This window comes from Girardinichthys multiradiatus, chromosome 9 (genome assembly GCF_021462225.1).
Source record: "Girardinichthys multiradiatus isolate DD_20200921_A chromosome 9, DD_fGirMul_XY1, whole genome shotgun sequence".
In the NCBI taxonomy this organism is placed as follows: Eukaryota; Metazoa; Chordata; class Actinopteri; order Cyprinodontiformes; family Goodeidae; genus Girardinichthys; species Girardinichthys multiradiatus.
In genome coordinates this window covers 3359226-3386721 of record NC_061802.1, presented here as the reverse complement: position 1 = coordinate 3386721, position 27496 = coordinate 3359226, and the positions used below count along the sequence as shown (strand labels likewise).

General features: G+C 42.9%; 2 protein-coding genes across 6 annotated transcripts in view; both read right to left on the bottom strand.

The window, feature by feature from the left end:
- Positions 1–862: 862 nt before the first annotated feature.
- On the bottom strand, positions 863–17950 carry vcam1b (vascular cell adhesion molecule 1b). 3 transcript variants are annotated; one of them, XM_047375223.1, is made up of 10 exons: positions 17792–17949; positions 13362–13664; positions 12987–13280; positions 12391–12642; positions 12037–12303; positions 11651–11926; positions 8318–8620; positions 7457–7729; positions 3319–3579; positions 863–3239 (listed from the first exon to the last, which is right to left on the bottom strand). In XM_047375223.1, exons 1-10 carry the CDS (start codon positions 17835–17837, stop codon positions 3079–3081), a joined length of 2436 nt encoding a protein of 811 aa, XP_047231179.1. In that variant the 5' UTR covers positions 17838–17949; the 3' UTR covers positions 863–3078. The 3 variants fall into 3 exon arrangements, with proteins under 3 accessions (XP_047231179.1, XP_047231180.1, XP_047231181.1); XM_047375224.1 differs by lacking the exons at positions 863–3239; positions 3319–3579 and adding an exon at positions 5846–6089 and having other exon boundaries at positions 17792–17950; XM_047375225.1 differs by lacking the exons at positions 863–3239; positions 3319–3579 and adding an exon at positions 6102–7162 and having other exon boundaries at positions 17792–17950.
- Positions 17951–19315: 1365 nt separating this feature from the next.
- cdc14ab (cell division cycle 14Ab) overlaps positions 19316–27496 on the bottom strand; it is a 42335-nt gene continuing 34154 nt past the window's right edge. For 2 of the 3 annotated variants that reach the window (XM_047375145.1, XM_047375144.1), the window contains 2 exons: positions 25484–25838; positions 19316–20889 (listed from right to left, as the gene is read on the bottom strand). In XM_047375145.1, coding sequence (XP_047231101.1) covers positions 20860–20889; positions 25484–25838 — 385 coding nt within the window. In that variant the 3' untranslated portion in view covers positions 19316–20859. The remainder of the gene's footprint in view (positions 20890–25483; positions 25839–27496) is intronic. The other variant, XM_047375146.1, reaches the window with a different exon arrangement.

Genomic DNA, 27496 nt, shown 5'->3' with positions numbered 1-27496 from the left:
TCTGATGAGGACCTTGCGGCTCTGTTGAAACGGACCTGGAGAACAGACCACTGTCTGTCACTGTGTTTCAAGAGAGTCTGAGCTGAAACGGGTCCAACACCAGTGAGGGACCTGATCCACATTAGCTCCTCTCTTCACACCTCACATCATAGTTTCCATGACAACGAGCCCGGGAGCCAGTTGTCTTCGCATTGGAGACAAAAGCCACCAGAACAGTTCCTTTCTTTTAAACCAACTGGTCAGCCCTGTGCAACTACTCCAGGAGTTAGGCAAAACGGGCCGAATAAGAACCGCTGGTTTTGTTTCGACGTTTAAATGCTAGAGTGTGAAGCAGCTCGGCTCCCATCGTGTCTTTGGGTTTTCCTGATGCAGTAAAACTAAAATGATCCAAACTAATCAGGATTTAATCTGTGCCTAAAGTAAAAAAATACCTTTTAGGGTAAAAACTGAAATATTTTAGTCAAATATTTGTAGCATTTTTGTTTCTTTAAGGTAAAATTTTGAGCTTGAATTAAATTTGTCAACAGGCACCGTTTAATTACTGTGGAAATTTCCTATCTGAGCCAAAAGCCTTTTTTTCTATTGCAGCCTAAAGAAAACAGTGAAAAGCAACCAGTCTTTTAAATCTGTGAGTCTCAGGGCTGCAGCCAAACTGTCACCACGGTACCAGTCCAAGATATCCTGAAGACTTCCAGTAAACAGCCGCTGAAGCAAAAGTGAAAGCTGGAAAGCAACTGGGAAGTGCCAGAACAGAGAAATAAAAATCCCAGGACATCAAATCATGTTGCCACAAGTGTTAAAGGAAGAGAGAGGAAGTAAATATTTTTAACAAAAACAATGAGAATGGAACTGTACAGAACCGTTAGATCAGCAGAATCTTTAATAAAAACACGTAGCTGCATCAGTATCAAACAGAAGGAAATGAAAGTACAAGTTTAAACTGAATATGTTTTCCTTCATGAGGAGGAAAAAAAAACCAGTCGAAACAGTTTAACAACATTTCAGAGTCGACCCATTAGAACCTTTCCTGCAGGGTGGTCATGGGGTCCACATGGAGGGGGTTCCAGCTGCCTGTCGATATGTGCAAAGAGTAGAAAGCCTCGAGGGTTCTGATAAGCAGTATTTACATTCCTGTGGTTCCCACCGCAGGTTTGGGACGCATCAACCAAACGCTGGGCTCACAACCGCAGTTCAAAGGGAGGATGAGGTAGACGTCACATTTAGGGGAAAGACAGCAACATGTTTTAATGCTGAGACCCAATAGTCGGTACATGCCACTGTCTGCATACAGTGCTGTGGAAAAGTATTCACCCCCGTTGCAGATTTCTTTTGTTTTTCCTTTTTTTTTTGTCCCACTTAAAATGTTTTTATTTACTCAGGTTGATGATCGGAAACATTTAACGGATAATTTCATGTATTAATGGAAAAGCGATTTAAACCAACCTGGAATCGGCCACTAAACCTAAATCTGGTTCTGCCATTTGCAGTAACTGGTACCGAGTCTGTGGAGCCATTTCTGGCCCACTTTCCATTAGAGGAATGCTTTAATTCATTCAGGGGTTTTCCACACAATCTCAAACTGATTTTGGTCCAGACTTTGACTATGCCACTGAAAGTCTTCTATTTTGTTCTGCATTTAGAGGTGGTCTGGCTAGTGTACTTTGGACCATAATAACCCAAGTGTGCCCGGGGTCAAGGTCACAAACTTACGGCTGGACATTCTCTTTCAGGGTTTTCATGGCTCCTTCCATCACAGCAGGTTGTCCAGGTCCTGAAGACGTGAAGCATGTTTGACTCCAGGTATGACGTTCTGTTTCTGAAGCTTTTAGTTTTAGATGTAACAAGACACACACTTTCCAAAAAGGTCCACTTTAGTCTCTTCAGTCCACAGAATATTTTCCTCAGAGCTCTTGAGGATCAAGATGTTTTTAGGTAAATGTGAGATGGACTTTCATGTTCTTTAGGGTCAGCAGTGGATCTGGCCTTGGAACTTGCCCATGGAGGCCATCTTTGCCCAGTCTCTTTTCCTTATTGTTGAATCTTGACCTCTGACCTTAACTGAGGCAGGAAGGCCTGTAGAGCTTTTGCTGTTCCCCTAAGTTCTTCTCTGACCTCCTGGATGAGTTGTGGATGAGCTCTTGGAGTAATGTTGGCACTCTGTCCACTCCAGGGAAGGTTTTCCACTGTTCCATGTTTCCTCCATCTGTGGGTAAAGGCTCTCACTGAGGTTCTCTGGAGTCCCAACGCCTTAGAAATGGATCTGCAACCCTTTCCAGACTGATAGATGTCAGTAAGTTTGCTCTTCATCTGTTCTTGAATTTCTTTAGATCAGGTCATGATGTGATGCTGTTTGAGATCTTTTAGCCTGCTTCGTGTTGTCAGACAGGTTCTTGATTATAAAGGTCAGGCTGAGTGTTGGGAGTGTAATTGCACTCCAAGTTACAAAAAAGTGGATAATCACAAATGATTCATGATTTAACAAGTGAACAATGGAACAGGCTGGTTCGCTTTTCCTTTAATAAATTAAATTATCACTTAAAACTATATTTTGTTATTAATTCTGAGATTAAATTAGCTTGGTGACATCAAACATTTAAATGTGATTAAAAAGCAGAAACACTAGTGTTACAGCACTGTATGCTGGGAAAACTGGGACATTTTGAATCTTATTGGGGATGTGAAAGACAAGGCTGCGATCTAAGAAGCTTCGCATTGAGAGGAGATGTAACATGTAGCCCTACTTTGGCCACATGACGCACGTTAGTTGTCAGGGAATCAAAGATTTGGGAGGTTTAGCACTAGTTTGAGATTGTCTCCAAATATGTTCAGGTCCCAATGCAGTTGGCCTCATACAGAAACACTGAAGCCACATCCTGTCAGTCAGCTGCCACATTTCAGTGCCTCTAAGCCCTACTCCAGTATTCCAGCAGCTATCTTCTTGGAATCACACACCAAATTTTAAAGGACACGACTTTAAAACTTGGTAGCAACACGTTTGGGTGTGGAAATCACAGAGGGTCGAAGAAGAAGCCATGTTTTAGAGCTTTCAGGAAGGAGTCTGTTGGCTCACTGCTAGCATCATGCTGAAGACGGGGCGGACTGGGGCAGCTGATAAAAACCTTTTTTCCTGGATCTCCTCATGTAGTCGAGAACCAGAGCAGAAGCAGTCAGTCCCGCAGCAACGGCAGCGGCTGAGATGAGGATGATGTTGAAGCCTGGAGGAAGTCCGGTTCTAACCTCTGCAAAACAAAAACAGGCAAAAGATTTAATGAAATGTAATCTAACATCTTCGTTTAGTGATTTAGTGATTTTATTCACCTCTGACTCTGATGCTGAAGACTTTGATCTCAGAGCCGAGATCGTTGCTCACGTTGACCTGGTACAACCCCGAGTCTCTGGATGTGAAGTTGACCAGCAGGAAGGTGCCGTTGGTGGAAAACAGCTCGGTTCCGTTGTTCAGCTTCTTCAGGATCACCGCAGATGGTGGGAAGCTGATTGTTTGGCAGCAGACAGTCACATTTTGTCCCTCCTGGACCTCCGTAGATGGAAGGATGAGGACGGTAGTGTTCCTCGGGGGAGCTGAACAGAACGAAACCAGACTGAAGGTGTTAGAATGGGTTCTGCAGGTGTTACATGATGCTGTGATGGTGCGCTTTGCTGGAGTTGCAGGATGTTTAACATGAAGGTTCTGAAGGTGATGAAGCATGTTTTCAGGTCATGCAGCGTGTTACAGTCCGTTCTCCACAGGTTGCATAATGTTCTGCAGGTTTTTAGAGCGTTGTACATCTCCTTCTGCTGTTATGTTGTGTCCAGTAGGTGGCGTGGTTACAGTGTATGCTGCACTTCTTCACCTAGCATCATGCAGGTCTTACATTGGCTTCTGCAGGTACTACAGTATCTCCTGCGAAGTTATGTTGTGCATGGCAGCTGCAACATCACATGCTGCCTGCGTTACAGCATGTTCTTGAGATGGTACTGCACATTTGGTCTTTTCAAGTCCTAAAGCCTGCTCAAGTTCTCCGGCAGTGTTAGATGTTCTTCATATGGTCTGTAGTTGTTACACTGCACTCTGGTTCTGGACGTGTTGCATAATATTCTGCAGGTTTTATATTGCGTTCTGCCAGTGTTGTGAGTTCTGCAGGTGTTTCAGCAAGTTCTGCAGGTGTTATGGTTGTTACAGCCTAGCTATGTGTTATAGCCTAGACAGCAGATGTTGCTTATGTTATGTCAGCCCTTTTAGAAGTTCACAGGGATTTCACCCTGGCTCTTGATGCTAGATCTCCTGTTCTGCTGGTACTACTGGATCTTACAGCAGTGTTTGGTATGGTGGACCAGACAGTACTTGTTTCTTGCTTGGAGAATTATGTATTTGTGGCATCGTGCTAAGCTGGTCTAAGTTGTATTTAGGAAACAGGACTTTCTCTGTTATGGGTGGTATGTTTTTTCATCCTGTGCATTACTCTCCTGAGGAGTACCACAGGGTTCCATTCTCAGTCCGGTTTTCTTTGTACACATTGCCTTTAGGCTCTATGCTGATGATGTACAAATCTATTTACTAGTTAAACGCAGTGGAAACTTTGTTGAGCTGCTTATGGGAGATAAAGTGTCACACACAACGCTGCAGCCCGTCTTTTAACCAACACATCCAGACAAACCACATCACCCCAGTGTTTTCATCGCTTCACTGGCTTTCAGTTCAGTTCAAGCTTTTAATGCCATAAACAGCCTCGTTCCCTCTGATCTGTCTTTGGAAACACGACGACACTGAGGTTTTCAAATCAATGCACCATAGAAAGACCAACGTCCCAGCAGCGGGGAGGTCATTCCTTTGCTGCTGCTGCTCCAGGATGTGGAACAAGCTTCCACTAATTTATGCTTTAAAGTGGACCAGGTGTTTTTTAATCTGAACTTAAGACTTACTAAATTGATTTTATATGCTTTTATTTTCTTCTATAAGTTTTGTGTGTATCTTTCTGTATTTTTGTTTTATTTTATCTGTAGGTAGGTAGGCAGGCAGGTGGGTGTTTGTATCTGAACGGTGACAAACCTTTTCTGACACAATTGGCTTTAAACCTCATTAATATCCAGTATGCTGCGACATATGAGTGAGAATGGTCAAATCTGAGTGAGTCACATTAGATTTTGCTGCTCTTTCGCTTTAAAAAACCCTGCAATGATGAATCAGTTATAAGATCTTCTACTGTCGTGGTGATTCACCCTCTGAGGAAGATCTGCTTTGCTTTTGGCCGTGTTCTGTTGAAGCGATCGAGCCTCCAGCTGTCTCCTAGCATGCTGACATCAACTGTGATAAATCTCTGGACACCGTGGAGAAAAGCGAGTGTGGAGGCGGCATTGGTGACTAATTCTAACACTTTAGGGAGGTTCAGACTGAAGCAATCACAGGAGCCTTCTGACCTCCTCAGATAACAGAGAAGTGAAGTAGACACTGGCAGCTGCTTCCAGCCTGTTATGGTTTAGTAGAAACTTGAAAGATTTCTGATGAACAGTTTTTAATCTGCTTTCCCAGAAAGAAAACAAAAAACTAGAGAAAGACTAAGTGTTTCTGTAAATGGGTTGGAAACGTTCCATGTTTGCAGCCATGGGTCAGAGCACTTCACTATCAGGTGATGATGTGCTGGTTAAAGGTCAAACAAAAGGTCAAGAGGCTGATCCGGACAAACCTGCCATCTGACTGGGGGTCAAACTGGTTTCTGTTATTTGCAGCTTTAACAGCTTCATAGCAGCTTTAGAAGATTTTTCTGAAATCTGTTTAATCAAAAACATCTGAAATTAAACTTTTCTCTAGTTTACTTCTTTTAAAAACACGTTCAAATAAACATTCAGGTTAGTTTTGCAGGACGTCTTTTATTTGCGTTCATGGGTTTCTGGACGTTTCTTTGCACTCTCGGACTGAGAAACACGTATTACTGGGACATGAGATCAAACTAACACCCACAGTTCCTGCAGCGGCCCGGTCCGATCACCCACTGAAGGCAGGCTGACAGCTCAAGGGTCCCGTTACTCAGAAGTGTGATGTGAGCCTATTTCTGTTCGGGCATCTTGTAGCAAAAGGCGAGAGGTCGACTTCCCTGATAAAAGTAATCAGAACAGAAGAAGAAACAGGAAGCGGGAGGAAGAACTGAGAACTTTATGGAAAGAAAGTTCAGTCTTCAAAAAGTCTTCAACTTTTTTCCATTTTGCCACATAACAAACTTTAATGTATTCTGGAGAGATTTTGTGTGATGAGCCTAAAACCTCAGAACCATCAGAACCTCATCAGCATATCCAGCCTCCTGAAACCTCCAGGAAGCATTCTGGATCTTCTTTCCTATTTCCAGAAATTGCCGTTCTTCTCTGGAGGTCAAAAAAAACATCCATAAAGCCATGATCGTCCAGGGAAAGACCGCTACAACTCTCAGATGGACCACTATGAGTCCTTCTCAGCTATAAATAGAAAAGGTCAGTGTGTCCGTGGCATCTCGAGGTCACTGGAGGAAAGCTGACTAAAGTCTGGTCAAGATCGGATCTGTGGTTGATCCTGTTAAAACTGACAATGACCAGAGGACCAATGAGGTTGATTCCCACATTTACTTTAATCTGTTCACAGAAATGTCTTCAAGAGTCCATTAAACATCTAGAAGGCTTCTGGAAACCTGCTGGATCCTAAAACAACCTCATTAAAACATCTTTAACTGGTTCCCAACAAGCTGGGACCATGTATACCCAGGAGGAACCTCTGAACCTTCTTCCACATGTTTGCTGTGTCTCCAACAGACTGCAATCAGGACTTCTTCTGGCTTTCTGGTTTAGGTGGGCGTTCATGTCTTGGTAGGTCTGCAGGTGGTCCATCCTCTCTCCATGTTCAGATGATGGACTGGGAGATGTTGTTGAGGTATTGTTTTAGGGTAGTAGGAGTTTGTCCTGTAACGGTGGGTTGCCGGTTCGAACCCCCGTTCTGCCTGTCTCAGTCGTTGTGTCCTTGGGCAAGACACTTCACCCGCCTTGCCTGCTGATGGTGGTCAGAGGGTTCGGTGGCACCGATTGTATGGCCCACTTCTGCCAGTCTGGCCCAGAGCAGCTGTGGCTACATTGTAGCTCACCACTGTCAGCGGGTGGATGACTGATTGTGGTGTAAAGGAGTCTTACGGGACTTGATGAAGCACTATGGCGGAACAAGTAGAAGCCATTTACCATTTTGTACCATTTTAGAAGCTAACCCTGCTTTAAATCTCTCCACAACTTTCTCTCTGCTGTGTTTTTTAATGTTTACTAATGTTCTCCAACAAACCACTGCTGAGGCCTTCACAGAACATCTGCATTTAGACTGGGGTTAAACTGCACACAGTGAACTCTATTTACTAATTATGTGACCTGCCCTGGATATTATTTTGGGTTATCAGGTAATCATTTTGGAAGGCTTAAAAGAAATGTCAAGTTTAATAATTAACATGCTGACCTTTGACAGTGATGGAGCTGGAGACAAACTGGGTGCCGTACTGGTTAGAGGCTTCGCACTGGTAATGGCCCGACTCTTCCAGAAGGGTGGAGGAGATGCTGAGGGTGACAGAGGATGAGGAGTTGGGGTCACTCCTTAGAAGCTCATCCCCATTCTTCCTTAGCACCACCATGGGGGGCGGAGCTCCGTATGAACGGCAGGTAAACGTCACCTGCTGACCCTCCAGGACCTCCTCACCTGGACTGATTGACAGGGAGGTCGACCTCGGAGGATCTGAGTCAGAAACAGAGTTTAGGATTATTAAAATGTTAAAGGGACAGTTCAAATGTTTATGAAGTGAGCGCAAGAAATTAGTTCAGAGAATTAATAAAGCAGGTTACCACCAGCACAGAGCTTGCTTACCACTGGTGCTAACCTGTACTATAGAATCCATTAGCTGTGCAAGCTCTGCACAGGCGGTAACCCGCTTTAATATCACCTCACAATAACTACAGCTCAGAGTCGTCATCGTTTGGTTTTTTTCCAGTGGTGGATTATCTGCTGTGTTGGTTGGAAGATCAAACTATCCTCCTAAATGAAGCTATTCTTGACATTCCAGCTTCACATCCATCACCCTTCATAATAAGATTGTGATGCTACCAAACTGTTTTTAATAATTGTGCTGAAGGCTCGTATTCTGCTAAATATCCAGCTTCTCACTCCTGGAATCGGTTCAGAAATCAGCAGAATCTGAATGAACTCGTCTCTCCGAGTGACTTTAAATATATTTCAACTATAACTGCTAACATTGGGTGGAACTCTCATCACCTCAGCATAATTCTGGATTTATTTAATCTGAGATCCCAAACCCTAATTACTCACAGTGGATCTGCAGAGCAATGCTGGTCCATCTGGACCTCCAAACTCCTCTATCCTCTGTCAGCAGCTCCACCTTGCAGGTCAGGACCTGCTGCACCTCCTTGAACTGGTGCTTTAGAACAGACGAGATGTTCTGCAGGGAACCGGAGAACTTGTACATCTCGGTCATCAAAGTTGTGTTTCCCGAAACCCAGCGGAACCTCAGCTGATTGGCTGAGAAGATGTTGATGACATCACAGCGAAATTGGGTTTCCTTGTTCAGCAGGACTGGACCGGGATCCTCCAGAACGGGATCAGAGGGGAACGCTGGAGAGACCGGAGAAAAGCAGAGAAACCAATTAGAGGTACTAAACATCAGACAGGATGAAGGACATCTGGTTATTCGTCTAAACCTTTAATTATGTTATTCCAATTTCACACTGAACTTCAGAATGATCAAATAATGTTGGGAGGATTCATGGTCTGAAAACATCTTGGACAGATGAGCCGTCCTGAAGACCCGTAAAACATCTCCATTACCTCTAAAATCAGCTCAGATCATTCAGAACCTCTTGAAGTGTCTCAGAAACCCTCTGTTTAAAAACCAACAACTTCCTGGTGGAGTTGTTCAACATATTCAAAAACCCTCTAACCTCCGCTGAGAACTGTCAGACCAAAAACCTTCATCAGAACCTCTTCCAAAGTATCCAACCTCCTAAAACCTCCACGAGGTATTCTGGTTCTTCTTCCACATTTTCAGGTAAAAAGACGACTTCTCTTCTCTGGAGGTCAAACAAATATCTGTGAAGACATCATCACCCTGTTAAAGACTGGACCACTACAAGTCCTTCTGAGAGTCCTTCCAACAAGCTGTGACCTTTCAAACCCAGGATGAACTACTGAGTCGATTAGTTAAAAGTTCAGATGTCAGGGGGGTCATTAATAAAGCATCTTCTTATTAGAATTAATAGATCACTCAAATTCAATTAAAATGTCCAGTTTTGCCCCATTTTATAGATCAATAATTGCCTGGACTGATTTTTAAATTATTTTTTACCCTTTTGTATTAATTTATTTATGTATTATGCTGTCATAGTAAGAAGTTCAAATATTTAACCTGTGCTGTATTTTATACATCAGAAATAGCCTGAACGAATCATTTTTTGTTGTTTTGGTTTTTATTCTCAACTTTGCAATGATTTTTCCTTTTGGATGGTCGAGAGTCTAAAAAGGTAGATTTCTTCCTGTTCTTCCAGTGGTTCTGGACTTAAAAGCAGCTCAGGCTCTGATAAACTGGAGCGTGTCATAGATCCAACTACAGGAACGTCATCATGGAGGACTCAGGCCTGGACTACAGAGTTCTGCAGAAGCTCAGCGGCCGGATGAAACAATGATTCGTCTCCTCCTGCCTGTCTCTGAATGGGGGGATTTCACAGCTCGGTGAAGAGGTCCAGTCAGTACATGTGCGTGGGTGGGGGCTTTTCGGCTTCTCTCTCCATGTTGGGTCATGTCCCGTCAGTCGGAGCTGTGGAGTTTGTCCTCTGCAGCTCAGAGTGCAGGATCAGGGTGGATAGAAGTAACATTTTTCCCACACTCAGCAGCTCTCTTGTCTCTCCTCGTGTCTTTCAGTCGAGGCCTTGTTCATATCAGAGTCTCCAGGTTTAAAAATTATTTTCAGAGCAGCTGATTTTAGTTAAATTTCTGCCCAACAGGAACTCCTTCATTCAGTGGCTTTACTTTCAGCTCCTCTCTGTATTTTCTGGCAGCGTGACTCAGAAACCCGACGCCCACGGCTGCTGTGTTGTGTTGTGTTTTTAAAAGAAGGAGGTGTTACCCTATTCTGTTACCAGAAAGATATGCTTTTGCTTCCACTTGGACTAAATAAACAAAGTAAAACTTTCCGGCCTTTGACCTGTGCAGCAGCAGGATGAACGCTGCAGCAGCCAATCAAAATGAAACTGGATCCTAGTGATTAATACTGGGACGACTTCCTCTGAACTTATATGAGCGATTGTTCTGGAAAAAGAAGGATTTCTGATTAATGAGCACTTTCTCTTTGCTTTTAAACTTGATATCTCTCAGCAGGCACGAAGCCAAACCCCCACTGAAGCTACTAGCGTATCTAGATTCTGGGACGTTGCATTTGACAGCTGTGGGTTTATGTTGTTGAACTTCAGGTGGCCTTTAAACTCAAACTTTAAACCCAACTATCAACATGAACATGAAGGAAATGTAGGCTTTTAATCATTGTTCCTCATTGGAGGTTAAATTTATTATTTTTTTGGCACTGTTGAGCATAGTCCACTATGTCACCTGTTTGGAGGATGTCTATCCACTTTCTGCAATGCACCAGTACTCCCGGCAGCCAAACAGCCCCACAGCATGATGCTGCCACCACCATGCTTCACAGCTGAAAATGTGTTCTGAAGTTTGAAAGGCTCGTTGAGGTCCAACAGGTGAATCTTTGTCTTGTCTGAGCATAAAACGTCTCTCCAGAAGACACCTGGGAACTGGGAGGTGTCTTTCTTGGTCTGCACCTTCAGTTCATTATGTAAACCTGGTTTCACTTTGGACAGTCAACCATCTGGCTAAAACTCACCCTCAGATGAAAGGAAGTTGGTCAGTGCATTCAGAACCAAAGCTAGGAACCATTGAGGCTCAATGAACCACGGACCAGAAACAGGTAGAACTCCAGAGCCACTGACCACAGTGAGGGCAGAACGTACCAACCAAGAGCGAGGCTCCAACTCTGCAGTGGAAACCTCCAAGCTTGACTAAGAAATGTTTTCTGGAGACGTTTTATTGGCAAAGGAAATGCTTTTGAAGGAGTGAAGGATAACCTAAGAACATGGGATCAACTGTTAAGCATGGTGGTAGCAGTATCATACTGTGGGATTATTTCTCAACCTGTGGAAATGATAAATTGGACAAAGACGATTAAATAATAAAGTAGGATTTCCTCCAAATTCTTCTACTTCACCTCAAATCAAGAGTTAGACAATTAAAACTCAGCTGGATGCTCCAACAGTACGATGATCCTGAACACATCCGGACTGGGTCCAGAACAAAGCTGGATCCCTGAACCCTGACCTTAGTGAATTATGCCTAAAAGTTTGGTCTGTGCCAGGAGCCCAACCCATTCAAAGGAACTCAACAGTTTTGTCAAATATTTAACCTGAAGCTTGTTGACGGCATAGAACAGCATACTGTTGAGGTGCGCCTCGCTAAGAGACATTTACTAAATATTTGCTGGGTTGTATGCAAACGTTTGACCTTGTTTTGATGAATAAAAGTATCTCGACGTTGTAACCTCTGTCAGAACATTATGGTTGGAAACCATGTTAATGTGAGACTCACAGTAGACCTGAACGTGGATCTCCCTGGTCCTGATGACGGAGTCACACTCAGCCTCACAGCTGTATCCTCCCTGATGCTGGACATCCAGGTTCCGCAGGTGGAGCTGTGACCAGCCGTCCTGCTGCTCCGTCTTCTGGAGGAGGGTCCGGTTCCGGTCTGTCCTCCTCCAGCTGAGGGTGGGGGGGTGCAGGCACCCGGAGGCCCTGCAGGTCAGGGTCAGGGCTGAGCCTCGCTCCGCTGAGACCTCAGGACTCGCCTCCACCTGCAGAGGGTGAGCTTAGGGAAAGAGGAGGTACACATGGAGAGCCTGAGTCCAGGTCCTACAGGATCAGGCTTCTAGAGCGGAGCTCCTAGGATCAAGATCTAACAGCTGGGAGTAAAAGTACCTCTAACAGTGATGGACCTGAAGGCCTGCTGGGAGCCATACCGGTTGGAGGCTTCACACTCGTAGAGGGTGGAGCCTTCCAGAAAAGCAGAAGGAAGGCTGAAGTTCAGTAAGGAGGCGGAGTCAGTCCTCAGAAGCTCCTCCCCTTCCCTCTTTAGAACAAGTGTAGGAGGCGGAGCTCCTTCAGAGCTACAGGTAATATTAACCTGCTGACCTTCCACGACCTCCTCACTTGGATCCACCGACAGGGAGGTTGTGGTGGGCGGAGCTGTACAAGGAAACAGGCAGGTGTGTCAAGGGACAATAAGGACTACAAAAAAAGAGACAATGAATGAGACAAGAGGTTCACTCTCACCTAGAACAGTGACTTTTATAGCTGCAGTCTGGTTTCCTATTGAGTTTCTGGCTTCACATTCGTATTGTCCGGCGTCTGAAAGTTTGACCGGCGATAAGTGGAGCTGACCACCTCGACCTCGCTGCAGAGACCTACCACCTACTGTCCAGGTGATGGTCGGCTCAGGGTTTCCCTCTGCAGAACAGCTGAGAGTCAGCGGAGAGCCGTCCATCACTTCCACAGGGTCGGACATATTCCTGATGATAGGGGCATCTGCAGAGGAAGAGGAGGAGGAGATGGAAGTTAGGGGATTAGATCTGATGAGACAGAGGAGGCTGAGCTGAGGGATGATCTCTAGGTCTACGGTGGAAAGGAGGACTCAGATTCAGACTGTCTCAAGTCAGCTTCAACAGAAACATTTGATGTTGACTGGAATTAAAGACGTAAAGTATTAGGACATGGAAATCATACATCGCGACTTGGCTTTAGGCAATACACCTGGGAGAAGCACTTAGATATAAACCTTAGCCTCAGATTCAGGACATGTGGACCCAGGCCTCTGACTCAGGCTAATAAGAAAGGAACAGACTAAAAGTCTCAGGACTGAACTGACTCACAGAGGACATTTAGGGGGATGGTGGTCTCTCTGGTTCTGGACTCAGATGGCAGATCCTGCAGGTCCAGCGTTGCCCTACAGGTGATGTTCCCTCCCGAGTCCTCTCTCAGGGGCAGGTACTGAATGGAGCTGGACCCAGAATCTTTCATAGTGGTCATCAGAACGGTGTCTCCTTTGAGCCAGGTGAAGTTCACGTCCACAGCAGGATACAGATCTGACACCTGGCAGGTGAGGACCGTCTCTAGGTGATCTCTCAGGTGGTCCTGACCTGTGACCACAGGGTCTGAAGGAAATGCTGGAACCAGAGGAAGGACAAGATATTAGGGTCTGACCATGGAATGAGACGCGCTGGATTTATCTGGGTGTGAAAACTCACAGTAAACACTGACAGAGGTTCGGTTCTGTGGTGTTTGTCGTCCACAAATGACTTTACACGCCAGCTGTCCTTCGTCTTCTATCGTCACAGGGTCAAAGGTCAGGACAGAGTGCGTTCTGTTGGTGCGGGTAGACCCCAATAGCGGACGGTCATTAACAGTGAACCAGGAAATGCTCGGTACCGTGGGACAGTCCTGAACCCAGCAGACCATCTGCTGGCGAGCGCCGAGCCTGAACAGAGGCTTCCTGGGAAACACGTTGACATGGAGACCCTGAACGCACCACGATGACATCAGCAGCACAACTATGAAGAGAAACAAAATCAGACATCTGGTGAGAAGTTTCAGACCTTCACTGCTTTGAAGATCACTTTATTTTCTGCCTAATCATCACTTTTACATGTTGCAAAGTTCCTGATGTTTGTTCTTGATTCAGTTCATGTCGATCTTGTTTTTGTCCTGCTGTCCTTCACCTTCCTGATGTCCTAGAGCCTTTGGATCAGCAGGAATAAATGCTCTGAGGACCGACTCGTTTTCTTCTGCAGCCACAGCAGCAGATATTGAAGTTTAGGAGAACCAGTAACAGAAGCTCTGGGCCAAGTATTGTTTACGTGTCTTTGTGTTAAAAGCCTGAAGTGACAGAGAGGGAGAAGTTCCTCTGAACAATGATGGATCTCTCCCTCTTTGCTGTGCAGTTGTCCTGTTTTTAAAGACTATTAGATCTATAGACCTCAACACTTCTTGGTTTCTGCTCCACTTCTCTCAGATTGTCTTATGCAAATCTCATGTAATGCAGAGAAACACTAAGTGTTTAGATGAATCTCCTTAAAGAAGCTAAAATCCTGTTTTAGGTCAATCAAACTGTTTTCTTTGTGATTCAACTGAAGGAATGGCACCAAACTGAGGCTGCTGGTGGTTCAGAGCCTGAAGAACAGATCTATGTGTGCTCTGGTGGATCACTGATGGGTCCCTGGAGCCAACAGTGGCCCTTTAACCTGACAGTTATTAAGAATATTCATGATTTCAGAACCATTTTAGGCTGTATTCCTCTTGTCCACATGAACACGAGACAACCAGAGTGGTTTCAGTCCAGGACGAAATGCTTTGAGGTTGGAAAAACTGGGAATTCCCATATAATCAACTGAAGAAATTATTTTAAAATGACAAAAAGTTAGAAAGAAAGTAGTAAAAAAAATCACATAAATCTACAGCTGATTTAAATCTTTAATAGTTTATGGAAAGAAATGGTAAAAAGTGTGAATTTTAACTCCCTTTAGGAGTAATTAGGAGTGAGGAGTGTGAGTATTATGGTTTTTGTTCGTTTTTTGAATCCTACAAAAAAAAAAAAAAAAAAAAATGAACAAAACACCCTAATTAAATAATCATTAGTTATAACATTTATTAAATGTAAATGAATTTATAAAATAGTTTCCTAGTCAGGCCGATCGACTCAAAGCGCTCAACACTCACCAAGTTGACCCAGTGGCACTCGCAGTCACACTGAGCGGCAGGCAACTTGGGGTTAAGTGCCTTGCCCTGGGGCACATCAAGACCCAGCAGAAGGATGCTAGAATCGAACCCACAACTCTTGGATTGCAACATACTGAGCTAGTCGCCCCATGAAGCGGCAGATGTCATAATTTCCAAGCAGTCTTGCTCCTTCAGTTTATTCAGATTTAGACCAGAGCTGAAATGTCTACAGTTCACTCAGTTATGTTGATTGAATGCTTTATTTAATTGGGGAGTTTAGTTTGTATTTTGCAGGAATAAAAATGATTGAAGTTATGAAGATAACGATGCACAAACACCTCACTCAGTTTGTTACTCCTGGGAATGGAGACTTTCTACCTTCTTGCACTTCAGCAGAAGCTGCAATGAAGAGATGGTACTGAAGTTGTTTCTTTAAACCCCACCCATCAGTTTATCCCAGCAGGGTGCATACCTGCAGAGCGTCGGGGTACATCCTGGATGGATCTCCAGTCCATCAGGACAACCACACAGACTCATACGTAAAGCTAATTCAGGGATAGCAGGACTACGTGGAGAGAAGCCATGCATGCAAGGCAAGCCAAGTTTATTTTTAAAGCACATTTTAGTAGTAAGACAATTCAAAGTGCTGTACATGCATGGGGAGAACATGCAGACTGCATGCAGAAAGAGCCCAGGCTGACAGAGATCATTTATGTTTGCAGAAACTGTTTCAAACATCATGCCTGAACGTTTCTGCATCTTCGTTCCATTACTGAACAAGTTAATGGTAATTATGGTATTTTACAGAAATGATCTAAAGCTGTTTCACGCATAACGTTACAGTCTTACCACAGAGTTATCCTAATACAGTTTGAGAAGGTTTGAGAAGGTTTATAGCAAGCTGTGCAAAAGTCTGGAATCACCTCTAATCTCTTTGTACTTTGCATCCAAGGAATCAAAGGATTTATTAATCCGGAGTAAAAAAGCAGACAAAAATAGAAAAACTCTAAACTACCTTCAGAAAGCAAAGAACTGCTGATGAAGACAACATTGAAACATTTTTAAATAAAGGAAATGAAAGGAGTTTTGCGGTAGATTGTACAACGAGATCTAGCAGAATGAAATAAGGCTTCAGATCATTTAACTAAATGATGCTTCAAGCAGAAATTCAGACATTTTGGTTTATTTTTCTCCTGAAATGAATTAATCCACTTTTCCCTAAACCAAAAAGATCTTTTTGCTGCTTCACATGATTATTTTTGTAAAACTGACTCTTTGTTTGCTGGCAGCGGGTTAAATGTCAAACATCTGGAACAGATTTTCTGTGTGAAACAACTTTTGTTTCCATGTTTTATTCCAACAGAAGCAAAAACAAACTGAAAATGAAAAGAAATTAAACATGACCATCCATAAATGTCTGACTGGAGCTTTCAAGAGAACTAAAGTGATGTAAAAAGTATTCATACCCCTCACAGCTGTCTGTTGTTGCACTTAATAAATGAACTCGAGTAAAAACTAAATGAAGTTTTTAAAACATCCAAACCAACATGTCTCGATGTGGAAAGTGATCCTTGTTAAATCATTAATTAACCACATTTTTTGGTTTAATGTCACTAAACACACAGGTCTGGTTTCTGTCCAACCTTTAAAATCCAGAACTTGCCTTAATAGGATCTGTCTGGCAACATGAAGTAGGCTAAAAGATGTCAAAAAGCAGCAACTCCGGCCTCATTCTAAAGAAAAGTAAGAACCTTGGACTCCAGAGAACCAGAGGGAGAACCACTAAACACAAAAAGAGAAAACCGTCCCAGGAGGGGCCGACCTGCCAAAATTACTCCTAGAGAGGATCAACGACTCAACCAGGACGTCACAGAAGAACGCAGATCATCATCTCAAGCTCTGCAGCCTTCAACGCCTCAGTTAAGGTCAGAGGTCATGATTCAACAATAGGGGGGAGTGGGAAAAAAATGGGCTCCATGATCTTCCAAGTTCCAAAGCCAGAACCACTTCTGATCCGGAAAAACACAAATGGCGGTTTGGTTTGGGCAGTTTTTACTCTGAATAAATGAAATCATGATTTATTTGTATTTCCTCACGTTATCTTTGACGTTAACATTTATTTGATGAAAACCCTCTAAGGAATCAATACTTCTCCACACATTACACCGGTGTCCTCCCCGTCTTGTCCCTGAGGACTTGTTGCTCTGCATGTTTGACATGTTTTGCTGTTCAAACACACCTGTTTTAAATGTTTCAACTCGGCAGGTCGCTCTGTGGAGGTCCGATGTTGACCCGCTTGTTTAAACAGCCGTGTTTGAGACGGCAAACGTTACAAACAAACAGCGACGCTGTTCTGGGGCTCTGAATCAGGATGGGTCACAAACTGCCCGAGGAAAGCGTGATTGACGCCATGATTATTAAATAGAAGAAACAAAACCGCAGTCCTGTTTGTAACAGACACTAAACATTCAAAAACATTTTAAAAACAGAACCCAGCTGTCAAACAGGCCTAATTACATCTTTTCATAGAACAGAATCTAATTCAAGGCTAAAAATGTGGAATCAGTTGTTATCTTTAACATTTTGATTAATTAATCAGCTCCTTAGAAAAAACAGAGGAGAAAATGCGTGAAGTGACCGTCTCTGAACCTCTGACCCATCAGGTGATCACCTGATGGGTCAGAGGTTCAGATAAACTGATATTTCACTGTAACTGATCCACAGAGCTTTCTTATCTTTAAACACATTACAAGAATCATTTAGAGCCTTTTTAATGGAGCTTTTTTGTGTCCTCGGTCTCTGTGCCGTTTTATTGAAATGAATGCAGAGCAGCTGAGGCTTAAATAAAGCAGCGTCCAGAACCCCAAAACCCCCGACTGATCATTAAAATGCATCTATGAGCTCATATCTGCTCCAACAGACTGCTAGGTGTGAAACGAAGCAGAGAAAACCCGAATCTTACCTGAGAGGAGCTGAACAAAACTCCTGTGGTCCTGCAGTGGGTCCATCCTCACCGCTCACTGATGGACGGGTGAATGGATGAGGGGATGAATGAAGCAGCAGCACCAGCAGCCTCTCCTTTGTGTTCTTGTTTCTGAGTCTGAAGCAGAAAATGAGCTGAAACGCCCCCCTCTGATCTGACTACCCTTTATATGTGGGAGCCCAGATCGCCCCCTGCAGGACAAAATGCAAACCATGTTTTTACTTATATTATGAGGTGTTCCTGCCCCCCCCTGCTGACCTCCTCCATCCCCCTCCGACCTCCAACAGAACGGACTCATAAATATAAACATGATGAGTTTAAATCACTGAATTAAAGTTAGCCTCTCTAACAGGCCTAATTAAATCTCTTTCTCATTTCAAACGACACGTCTACATGTTCAGTTTATCAGAGGAAATGAGATTAAATGAGACAATTCAAATAAAAGAATCTGAAATAAACACAACATACTGTTTGCTCTGAAGGGCCAAGAGACCCAAAACTGGAAATACATGCATTAAATATATCATTTAAGATAAAACATGATCAAATAATTCAATGCTGAAATCATTCATTAAATGTTTTTATTTATTCATATTTTAGTTCCAGAGAGCTACAGCACTTATACAGATGCTGATTGGTTTGCAGGTTGACCAATCAGATGTTAGGGTTCATTTAACGAGCCGCAGACACCGTTTAAAATATGAAAATAAAATAAGGAATTATTGGCTCATCTTGGAATTAGGAAAATATTTTTATTCATTTATGGAAGTTTCATTTTTCATTTGACAAATTATCTTTGATAGTTTTACTTTTTGGGGCTGGTTTAAAACTTTATTTCACTTTAATTTTGAATTATTTATTTCTATTGTATTATTATTATTAGTCTGTTTTGTCCTGTCACAGCAGCATCTTTCCTTGGTCTTATTTTGGACTGGTACCAGAGGTTCTGCTGTAAAGGTCGGACCTGTTTGGGTTTCTGTAGAGCCATTCCATAAAGCCATTAATGTGATCCGACAGCTTGGAGCTCCGGGCTGAGCTGCAGGTATGTTCTCCAGGTGATGAACTCTCAGTCTTCGGTCTGATTAACTGATAACAGGCTGAGTTACATTTTATTGATCAGCGGTCATGTGACCCGACTCTCACTCACTCCGTAAAGACTCAAAGTTAAGGTCATATTGTTCTATAACCTGCAGGTCTAGATGTTCTTTTCAGGGTTCCTGCACTTCTTCCATTTCCCAGAGTTCTCAGTTAATTTCCTGTCGGTTTTAAAGCATCAACACAATGAATTTAATGCAGATATTTCTCCAGAGGATGGGCTTTAAGTACGGAACCAGCAAAAACCAGAGCAGACCAAGGGAGGGATTGATAAATGGATGGATGAAAATTGGTCCACAAATGGATTCAAATAGAAACATTTTCCCTGTTTTTATACAGACCTGGAAGATACTTAAAATTTCCACAAATCCGATCCCAAACTGTAGAAACTCTGACATTAGACTCAAATAACCGACAGTTAGAAGAATCATTTTATTTCCTGTTTTTGTTCTTATAGAAACTCTGCGGTCAGTTCAAAGAAAAAACATCTACATTATCTTCCGACTTCCCTTTAAAGCCTCAGTGTGACATAAATACAGATTAAAACAACTTCATTTAAACATCCTTCTGTCGGGGACCGCCAAAATAAAAGTCTTTCCCTTCATGGCCACAGTTCATCATTCTCAACAGGATGACCTGTTCAAGGCACTCTGAGCCTGTTTGACATGTGAAGGAGAGGAACCAACGTTGCCTTCAGGGTCCTAAAGGTGAAACCCAACAGATCAATCAGTCTGGCATCTTCAGGTCACGGTCGAAGCTCTGATCCGACGTCTGAAGTGAACTTCCACAGCTGTGGTCGATCACATCCAGCCAGGGACAAGCTGGAGGTTCCATGTAGATCCGATCCCAGCAGCTTTTGACCCGTTTACTGAAAGCCTCTGAGGTGTTCTGAATCAATGTTACTTTGAATAAATTTTCTACCCCAGGTGTTCTCTGAACTAAGAACCTGTTCACCAGTGAAATATGGAAAAATGGCCGTTCGGGGTCAAATGTTTCCAGTTCACAAACAAAAATGATTTTTTATGACAGGTCATTTAGTGAACAGAGAATTAAAACATGATTAAAATATAACAGTCATGTGATAACGTTTCATGTGCCCTACAGCGCCCCCTAAAGGCAGCTGTTGGTTTATTATGATCAAATCTTTCAGTCTGATGGTAAATATCAACACTTGGACAAATCTTCTGCTCATGTCTTTAAGGCAACTAAAATCTACATTTACAGACTAGTTCATTATTTAAAATGTCCAAAATATTTAAATTTTTTCCAGGCACGCTGGAGGTCTCAGAATAAAAAAAGAATAAAACATTTGTTTGTTTTTTTGTGCTGGTGACATAATTTACAACCTGAGAATGAGAACTTGGTCTGTACTTGGTTATCCATCATTATATTCAGTCCGCTACACTTTTTAACGGGTAAAACCTGAACTTTAAAGCTTCTTTAAGGCGTCCACACTCTGAAAACTTCAGTCCCCTGAGTTTAGCTGATAATCTGGTCCCTTCATTGTTATTGCTGCTGATCAGAACAAAAACAACGCTGATCCGTCCCGTCGGCAGGAAAATCTGCCCGTGGACTGATCGGACTGGACGTAAATACTGTAACCATGGTGACAGGCAGAGTCGCCATCAGCTGACCCCTGTTTCTCAAAAAGGAAAAAAAAAACAAAACCCAAAAAACTCAAAAATACTCTTTGTTAAAACAAAAATATGTCCTCTTCTGTCACAAATAGCGAATATAAAATCAGTCTCTGGTGTAAATATATGTTCAGCCAAACACGCGTGTAGATTACATCATATTTACATACAGTCTGAGCGGTGAAGTGATTCAGTCCACAGAGACGAGCTCTCGCGAATTTATTCTGTTTCCCTTTTAAAAACCGGAGCATTCAGGTGATGAGGAGGAGGAGGAGGATTGGGATGGGGTCGTCGGAACCTCAGGTCGGACCGCTGGTTTTAGTACTGGATGTACTCCGACCGAAGAGACTGAAAGAGAAAACATGAGAAGTTTCCACTCAAATGTTTTCTTGTTACAGTAATAATGAAATCCTGCATGTAGGAAAGGAAATCATTTAAAACAATAAATCACAGCTGGACCTCATTTACACAAACTTTGTTGAAGGTACACCTGACCTGTGAATCTCAGACACTAGGCTTTCCCTAGGGCTGATATGTCCCAATATGGAGATGCTGTAGTTATGCTGCTTTAGCCTTAGGCTACTGCAGAACATACTGATCAGTTTCCTCACTAATTGTTTTTCCTACTGCTCTCCATTTCTGCTATTTTGACAACTAATGCTGCCACCAACTTTATATTCCCATATGTCTGTCTGTGTAATTCTGTGTTGAAGTGCTTCCTTGAATAAGGCCACGGAAGGAGTTATTGTCTGTAGTAATGTGTACCCCCTTTATTTCACTTTGCCATGGAAAGTACTCCTGGAGCGGGGAAGTGTTTTTCTTTGTTTCAGTTCCATCCTCAGGACCTTCAGCCGGTTTCAGCAGATAGTCTGGTTCTGATTCAAGCTCGAGGTTTCTTCCAGTGTAAAAGGAGTCTTTCCTTTACGTCGCCGTACGCTTGCTCAGCAGGAGGGATTAATGCAGTGAGTTGTAACAATGCTGGGTTTCCTTTGATACGAACATTTGTTTTAACCAAATCTAGGATCAACCCAATTAGGAATGCTGTGCCGTGGAAAATGTGCAAACTAATCATCACTGTTTTGTCAGAAAATGTAATAAATAACTAAAATGTATAAAATTAAAAATGCTAAATGTGTTATTACAGACTGAAGTGGCTGTACTTTGAGTGAAGCCAACGGCATAAATGTTATCATGATCATCATATTATTGTCATTTTATGGAACACCCTGAACTGCCTTTTGCATGAAAAGTGGTATAAAAATGAACCTAAACTGCTTGAGCAGCTCATGGATGGATCTGTTTTGGTAAAATTTTCCGTCTGTTCCGTCGGGAACCAAAGCAAAGCGGGACCCCTTCAGCTATCGTCATGCATTTATAAAACAGAGTAACAGGGCTAAATGGTGAACAGGAACTGGACCATAAATATCTGTTCAGTTCGATCTGCAAACAGAATTACAGAAAAATATTCCATGTCACAGACCGACCCTTTTCTGTTTATGAACCAAATCTAGAGAAGCAGCAGAGACGTCTAGTGATCCCTGAGGTTTCTTTTCCAAAATGTAAAAAGGGAGAATTCCTCGTCTTCCTCCCCTTGGACCAGGTCCTGATGAGTAATTAAAAGGCCACCATCCCAGATGGTTGGAGACATTTCACTTTCACTTTAGATTGTTGAGCATCCCTGGCATTTCTAGGAAGTATTTACACAGCCGTCCAGCTGCCTGTAAAAGATAATAAAAGGCGCCAATGTTCACTTTCTGGTGGAAGAGGACAAATAATCTAAAAAGTGCTCAGAAGAAATGTCCTCCTCCTGTGAAGGTTCTCCACTGGTCCATGTGTTCTCCATCTCTGGATAATGCTTCTCACTGAGGTTCTCCGGTTTCTCGACGCCTCAGAAATTACTTTGACCCTGTCCTTTGAGATCTTTTAGCCAACTTCATGGTAGGTCCTATTTATTTTTTCCTCTTAATGGATGAAATCACTGGTTGAAAACAGGTTTTTGTATTTACTGGGTTTATGTTTGATATTTAAATTTATTTGATGATCTGAAACTTTTAACAAAAAAACAAATATAATAAATGAGCCTTTTTTAAAATGATTTTTACAGATAATTTAAGTTTTAACTCATTTACACAAATATCTCAATGTTTTTTTTCCTTAAACTCTGTTAATCATCACAGCTTTATATAAACTATCACATAAATATTTAGCAGACAGCTTTTTATTAGTTGGGTCGTGCCGGTTTTGGCCCATGTCGTCTGGGTTTGATGAAGAATCCCAAGAGTGCCGTCGGTTTGAGCCCACTTGACTCGACTCATGAAGGGAAAAGAGTTTCGGACTCTAAGCTCTGATATTTATCCGTCTACCGCACTGGAGCTTTCTGATCAGAACCGCCTCAGTTCTTACACCACGTTTGGGTCATCGGTACCCTTTCACACTAGTGTGTTGAAGCATTTCCTCATCTCAGCAGCAGCTTGGAGTTCAGAGTTAGTCAAGGTAAAACAGTGAAGAAAAGAAACACCTCGCCTCCCACTGATGAACAGGTTTTAAAAAGGTTTATGGAGACACAAATGACATCATAACCAGGTTAAAAACAAACACCTAACAGACTTACAGGTCCTTCTCAAAATATTAGCATATTGTGATAAAGTTCATTATTTTCCATAATGTCATGATGAAAATGTAACATTCATATATTTTAGATTCATTGCACACTAACTGAAATATTTCAGGTCTTTTATTGTCTTAATACGGATGATTTTGGCATACAGCTCATGAAAACCCAAAATTCCTATCTCACAAAATTAGCATATTTCATCCGACCAATAAAAGAAAAGTGTTTTTAATACAAAAAACGTCAACCTTCAAATAATCATGTACAGTTATGCACTCAATACTTGATCGGGAATCCTTTTGCAGAAATGACTGCTTCAATGCGGCGTGGCATGGAGGCAATCAGCCTGTGGCACTGCTGAGGTCTTATGGAGGCCCAGGATGCTTCGATAGCGGCCTTTAGCTCATCCAGAGTGTTGGGTCTTGAGTCTCTCAACGTTCTCTTCACAATATCCCACAGATTCTCTATGGGGTTCAGGTCAGGAGAGTTGGCAGGCCAATTGAGCACAGTGATACCATGGTCAGTAAACCATTTACCAGTGGTTTTGGCACTGTGAGCAGGTGCCAGGTCGTGCTGAAAAATGAAATCTTCATCTCCATAAAGCTTTTCAGCAGATGGAAGCATGAAGTGCTCCAAAATCTCCTGATAGCTAGCTGCATTGACCCTGCCCTTGATAAAACACAGTGGACCAACACCAGCAGCTGACACGGCACCCCAGACCATCACTGACTGTGGGTACTTGACACTGGACTTCTGGCATTTTGGCATTTCCTTCTCCCCAGTCTTCCTCCAGACTCTGGCACCTTGATTTCCGAATGACATGCAGAATTTGCTTTCATCCCAAAAAAGTACTTTGGACCACTGAGCAACAGTCCAGTGCTGCTTCTCTGTAGCCCAGGTCTGGTGCTTCTGCCGCTGTTTCTGGTTCAAAAGTGGCTTGACCTGGGGAATGCGGCACCTGTAGCCCATTTCCTGCACACGCCTGTGCACGATGGCTCTGGATGTTTCTACTCCAGACTCAGTCCACTGCTTCCACAGGTCCCCCAAGGTCTGGAATCGGCCCTTCTCCACAATCTTCCTCAGGGTCCGATCACCTCTTCTCGTTGTGCAGCGTTTTCTGCCACACTTTTTCCTTCCCACAGACTTCCCACTGAGGTGCCTTGATACAGCACTCTGGGAACAGCCTATTCGTTCAGAAACGTCTTTCTGTGTCTTACCCTCTTGCTTGAGGGTGTCAATAGTGGCCTTCTGGACAGCAGTCAGGTCGGCAGTCTTACCCATGATTGGGGTTTTGAGTGATGAACCAGGCTGGGAGTTTTAAAGGCCTCAGGAATCTTTTGCAGGTGTTTAGAGTTAACTCGTTGATTCAGATGATTAGGTTCATAGCTCGTTTAGAGACCCTTTTAATGATATGCTAATTTTGTGAGATAGCAATTTTGGGTTTTCATGAGCTGTATGCCAAAATCATCCGTATTAAGACAATAAAAGACCTGAAATATTTCAGTTAGTGTGCAATGAATCTAAAATATATGAATGTTAAATTTTCATCATGACATTATGGAAAATAATTAACTTTATCACAATATGATAATATTTTGAGAAGGACCTGTATATGGTGTCATGATGACGAAGCCTTCCTTTAATCTGCAGCTCTTTCTTTGGAGCTTTATTACGATTAGAGATGCACCGATGAGGTTCTGCCTGGCCGATACCGATGTCTGGTTTTCTTTTAGGTCTGACCTGCTGATTCTGGTTGTTTTGATTCTGCAGACTATAAAACACAACATGTTTTATAGTCTGCAGCAAGTTCAGTCATTTTTAAGCTTCTTCTACGGCTTTAAGCTCCACAAAAACAAAAACTGCTCATAGAAAACATGCCATCATAAAATAGGCTTCTCCGGACCCCAGATAGATGAGAAAATTCAATTTTTTTTTTTATCACTAAGTCGTACAAAGTGACCAGATTTTATCATATTTTTTGAATATATAGATATTTATTGATGCTCTCATGGAGCCCGTGGGGAAAAATGTAAAGAAACAATCCTAACAACAAAGCCCGGTTTGGGCTTTTAATGTTCTTCTCATTAATCAGAGCCAGTTAAGGGTTCAACTGGTCTATTCCAATCTCTGGTCGGCTGATGGGTGCATCTCTAATTATAAGTGTGGAAACACCTCGTCACATGCTTGCTGTCCAACAAACAGAAGAGTTCAGAAACACGCTGAAAACAGATTGAACTGAAGCTGTATTCAGGGTGCCACTGAAGCCAGAACAGAAAGAACCGATCAGAACAAAGGGGCGGAGCAAAGCTGCTGCTGTGTCAGAGGACTTACAGGTATGGAGCGGCTCAGGTAACGTCCTGAGGGGCCCTTCATGGCGCTGTAGGGCCCGTGGCCCCTGTAGGCACCAATGTCCTGAGGCTGTGGTCTGATGTAACCTTTGCCTGCAGGGGGCGCCACAGAGCTGCAGTACAAGGTACTGTTGTTGTTGACCTCCTGTTGCATGCTCCGAGTCCTGCTACCATAGTTAGACAGAGAGGGCGGGGCCAGAGGAGAGGGGGAGGGGCTTAAAGAAACAGAGGAGGAAGAAGAGGGAGGAAGAGAGGAAAATGAAGGCTTCTCGTCCTCCTCGATGTCGGCGGCATAGAGATCTCCGAGGGAGCTGGCCAATCGCGAGCCAAAAGCTGAGCTGTGGTCAGTAGTGGGAGGAGCAAATACAACATCCATGAACAACATGAAAGCTACAGCCCACGTCATGTGACATCATGTCAGAACCTTCAGAACCTTCAGTTCTATTGTTACTGGTCCATATTTAATGATCAGGTAGAGGAATAAACAGGTTGTCAATAAATTACTCAGAAGCAGCAGGAGGATCTACCAGTTCAGGCAATCAGTGTTCGTTCCTCCATCCAGTATCTTCTCCATGCTGGGACCCATCAGTGCCAACAGGGTCTGCAGTTGCACCATTTAGTGGAATTTAACCCGAATTGTTCAAACTGTTTCACATATTTTTACTTGAACCAAACTAAAATGAACTGCAGTTCAACAAACCTTCTCACACAGACTGCATCAGATTTAACAGTTTAGACTGATTTCCTACTTGAGGACGAATATGAACACGGGATTTCTGAAAAATTATCTTCCCAAATAATATGAAGTCAATTATGATTCCCATTAGTTTATTGAGTGTCATCTACTTTATACCTACTTTAAATGTGAGATTGTGTTGCCATAAAAACTGAAGACATTTGCAACAGGAAAAACAAACACAGAGGAAACTCATCCAAGTTCAACGCGTCTGCCTGTAAACATGTTGGAATGTACGATTACGTGTTTTGTTGTGAAAGCCAAATCAGAAGAACCTTTCCCACCGACTGATCTCAGCCCGGCAGCTTGTGATCAAAATGAAATCATTTCTAATGAAGCTTTAAAGGCAAAATGTTTCATCTAGAAACAGCCAGAAACTGCAGAAGGTGACAAACAGAAACAGGATGTAAGGCTGCAGCTAGCGTTCTTTTTATTTAACCAGGTAAGTTAATTAGGAACAACGGCCTGGCGGGAACAGATTCTGGATTTCTGAAGAGATTTTTTAACCTCAAAAAACATAAAGTTATCCAGATAAAATAGAACCCTGATATTGTCAAGTTACACTCTTCCAGTTTGTTGGTGCAAAAACAGAATACATAAAAAATAATTACAAATGACCCATCAATAAGGTAATTTTACAAACGAAACTTCACTTTCAGTCTCATTCTGCAGACATCTATTGTTGACAGAAGTGTTGCATCAGTAAAACGTGTCTTTCTGGTTTGCTTTCAGAGCGACTTGGTCCTGGGGCTGGTTGGTCCACCGCTGCAGCGTGTTTCCTGCTCAGGTGTTGCAGTATGGAGGACGCGCTGTTATGGGATGCCAAGTCGGTTCTGCGGTGCATGCACTGCGCCGTCTTCTTTGCCGTCGAGTTTAAAGTGATCCCACATTTTTGACACTTTCTGTTTCTTTTTGACCCTCCATAGCTGATAGCTGAACCTGGCCTCCACGTATCAGCAGAACAGGCCATCATGAGCGGAAGTGAGAGCGTTGTGCAACACAAATAACCACCGAGGTTGTCGAGGCAGATATTTAGTCCCTAGGATATTTAGTGATCGAGTCACTGGAATCATTTGAGGAATGGTTTCAAACCTAATAAGACGGGTCCTGGTTCGTTAACGCTGGCTTTTAATTACCAAGACTGAAAACACTGCGTTCAAACATGACTCAGGTTAGAGTGAGTTTTAAATACAGCTGGTATGACTGAATGAATCAGTGTTTAAGCAAACAAATCATAAAGAACCAGAAAATAAATAGAAA

Bases quoted from the DNA above. Each gene is read 5' to 3' on its own strand.
- vcam1b (XM_047375223.1), bottom strand. From the start codon at position 17,837: ATGGACCCACTGCAGGACCACAGGAGTTTTGTTCAGCTCCTCTCAG. The intron at 13,281-13,361 runs GTGAGTTTTCAC...CTCTGGTTCCAG, and splicing joins AACCTCTGTCAGTGTTTACT to CATTTCCTTCAGACCCTGTG. The intron at 3,580-7,456 runs GTCAGCATGTTA...CGTTCTGTTCAG, and splicing joins CAGCTCCATCACTGTCAAAG to CTCCCCCGAGGAACACTACC.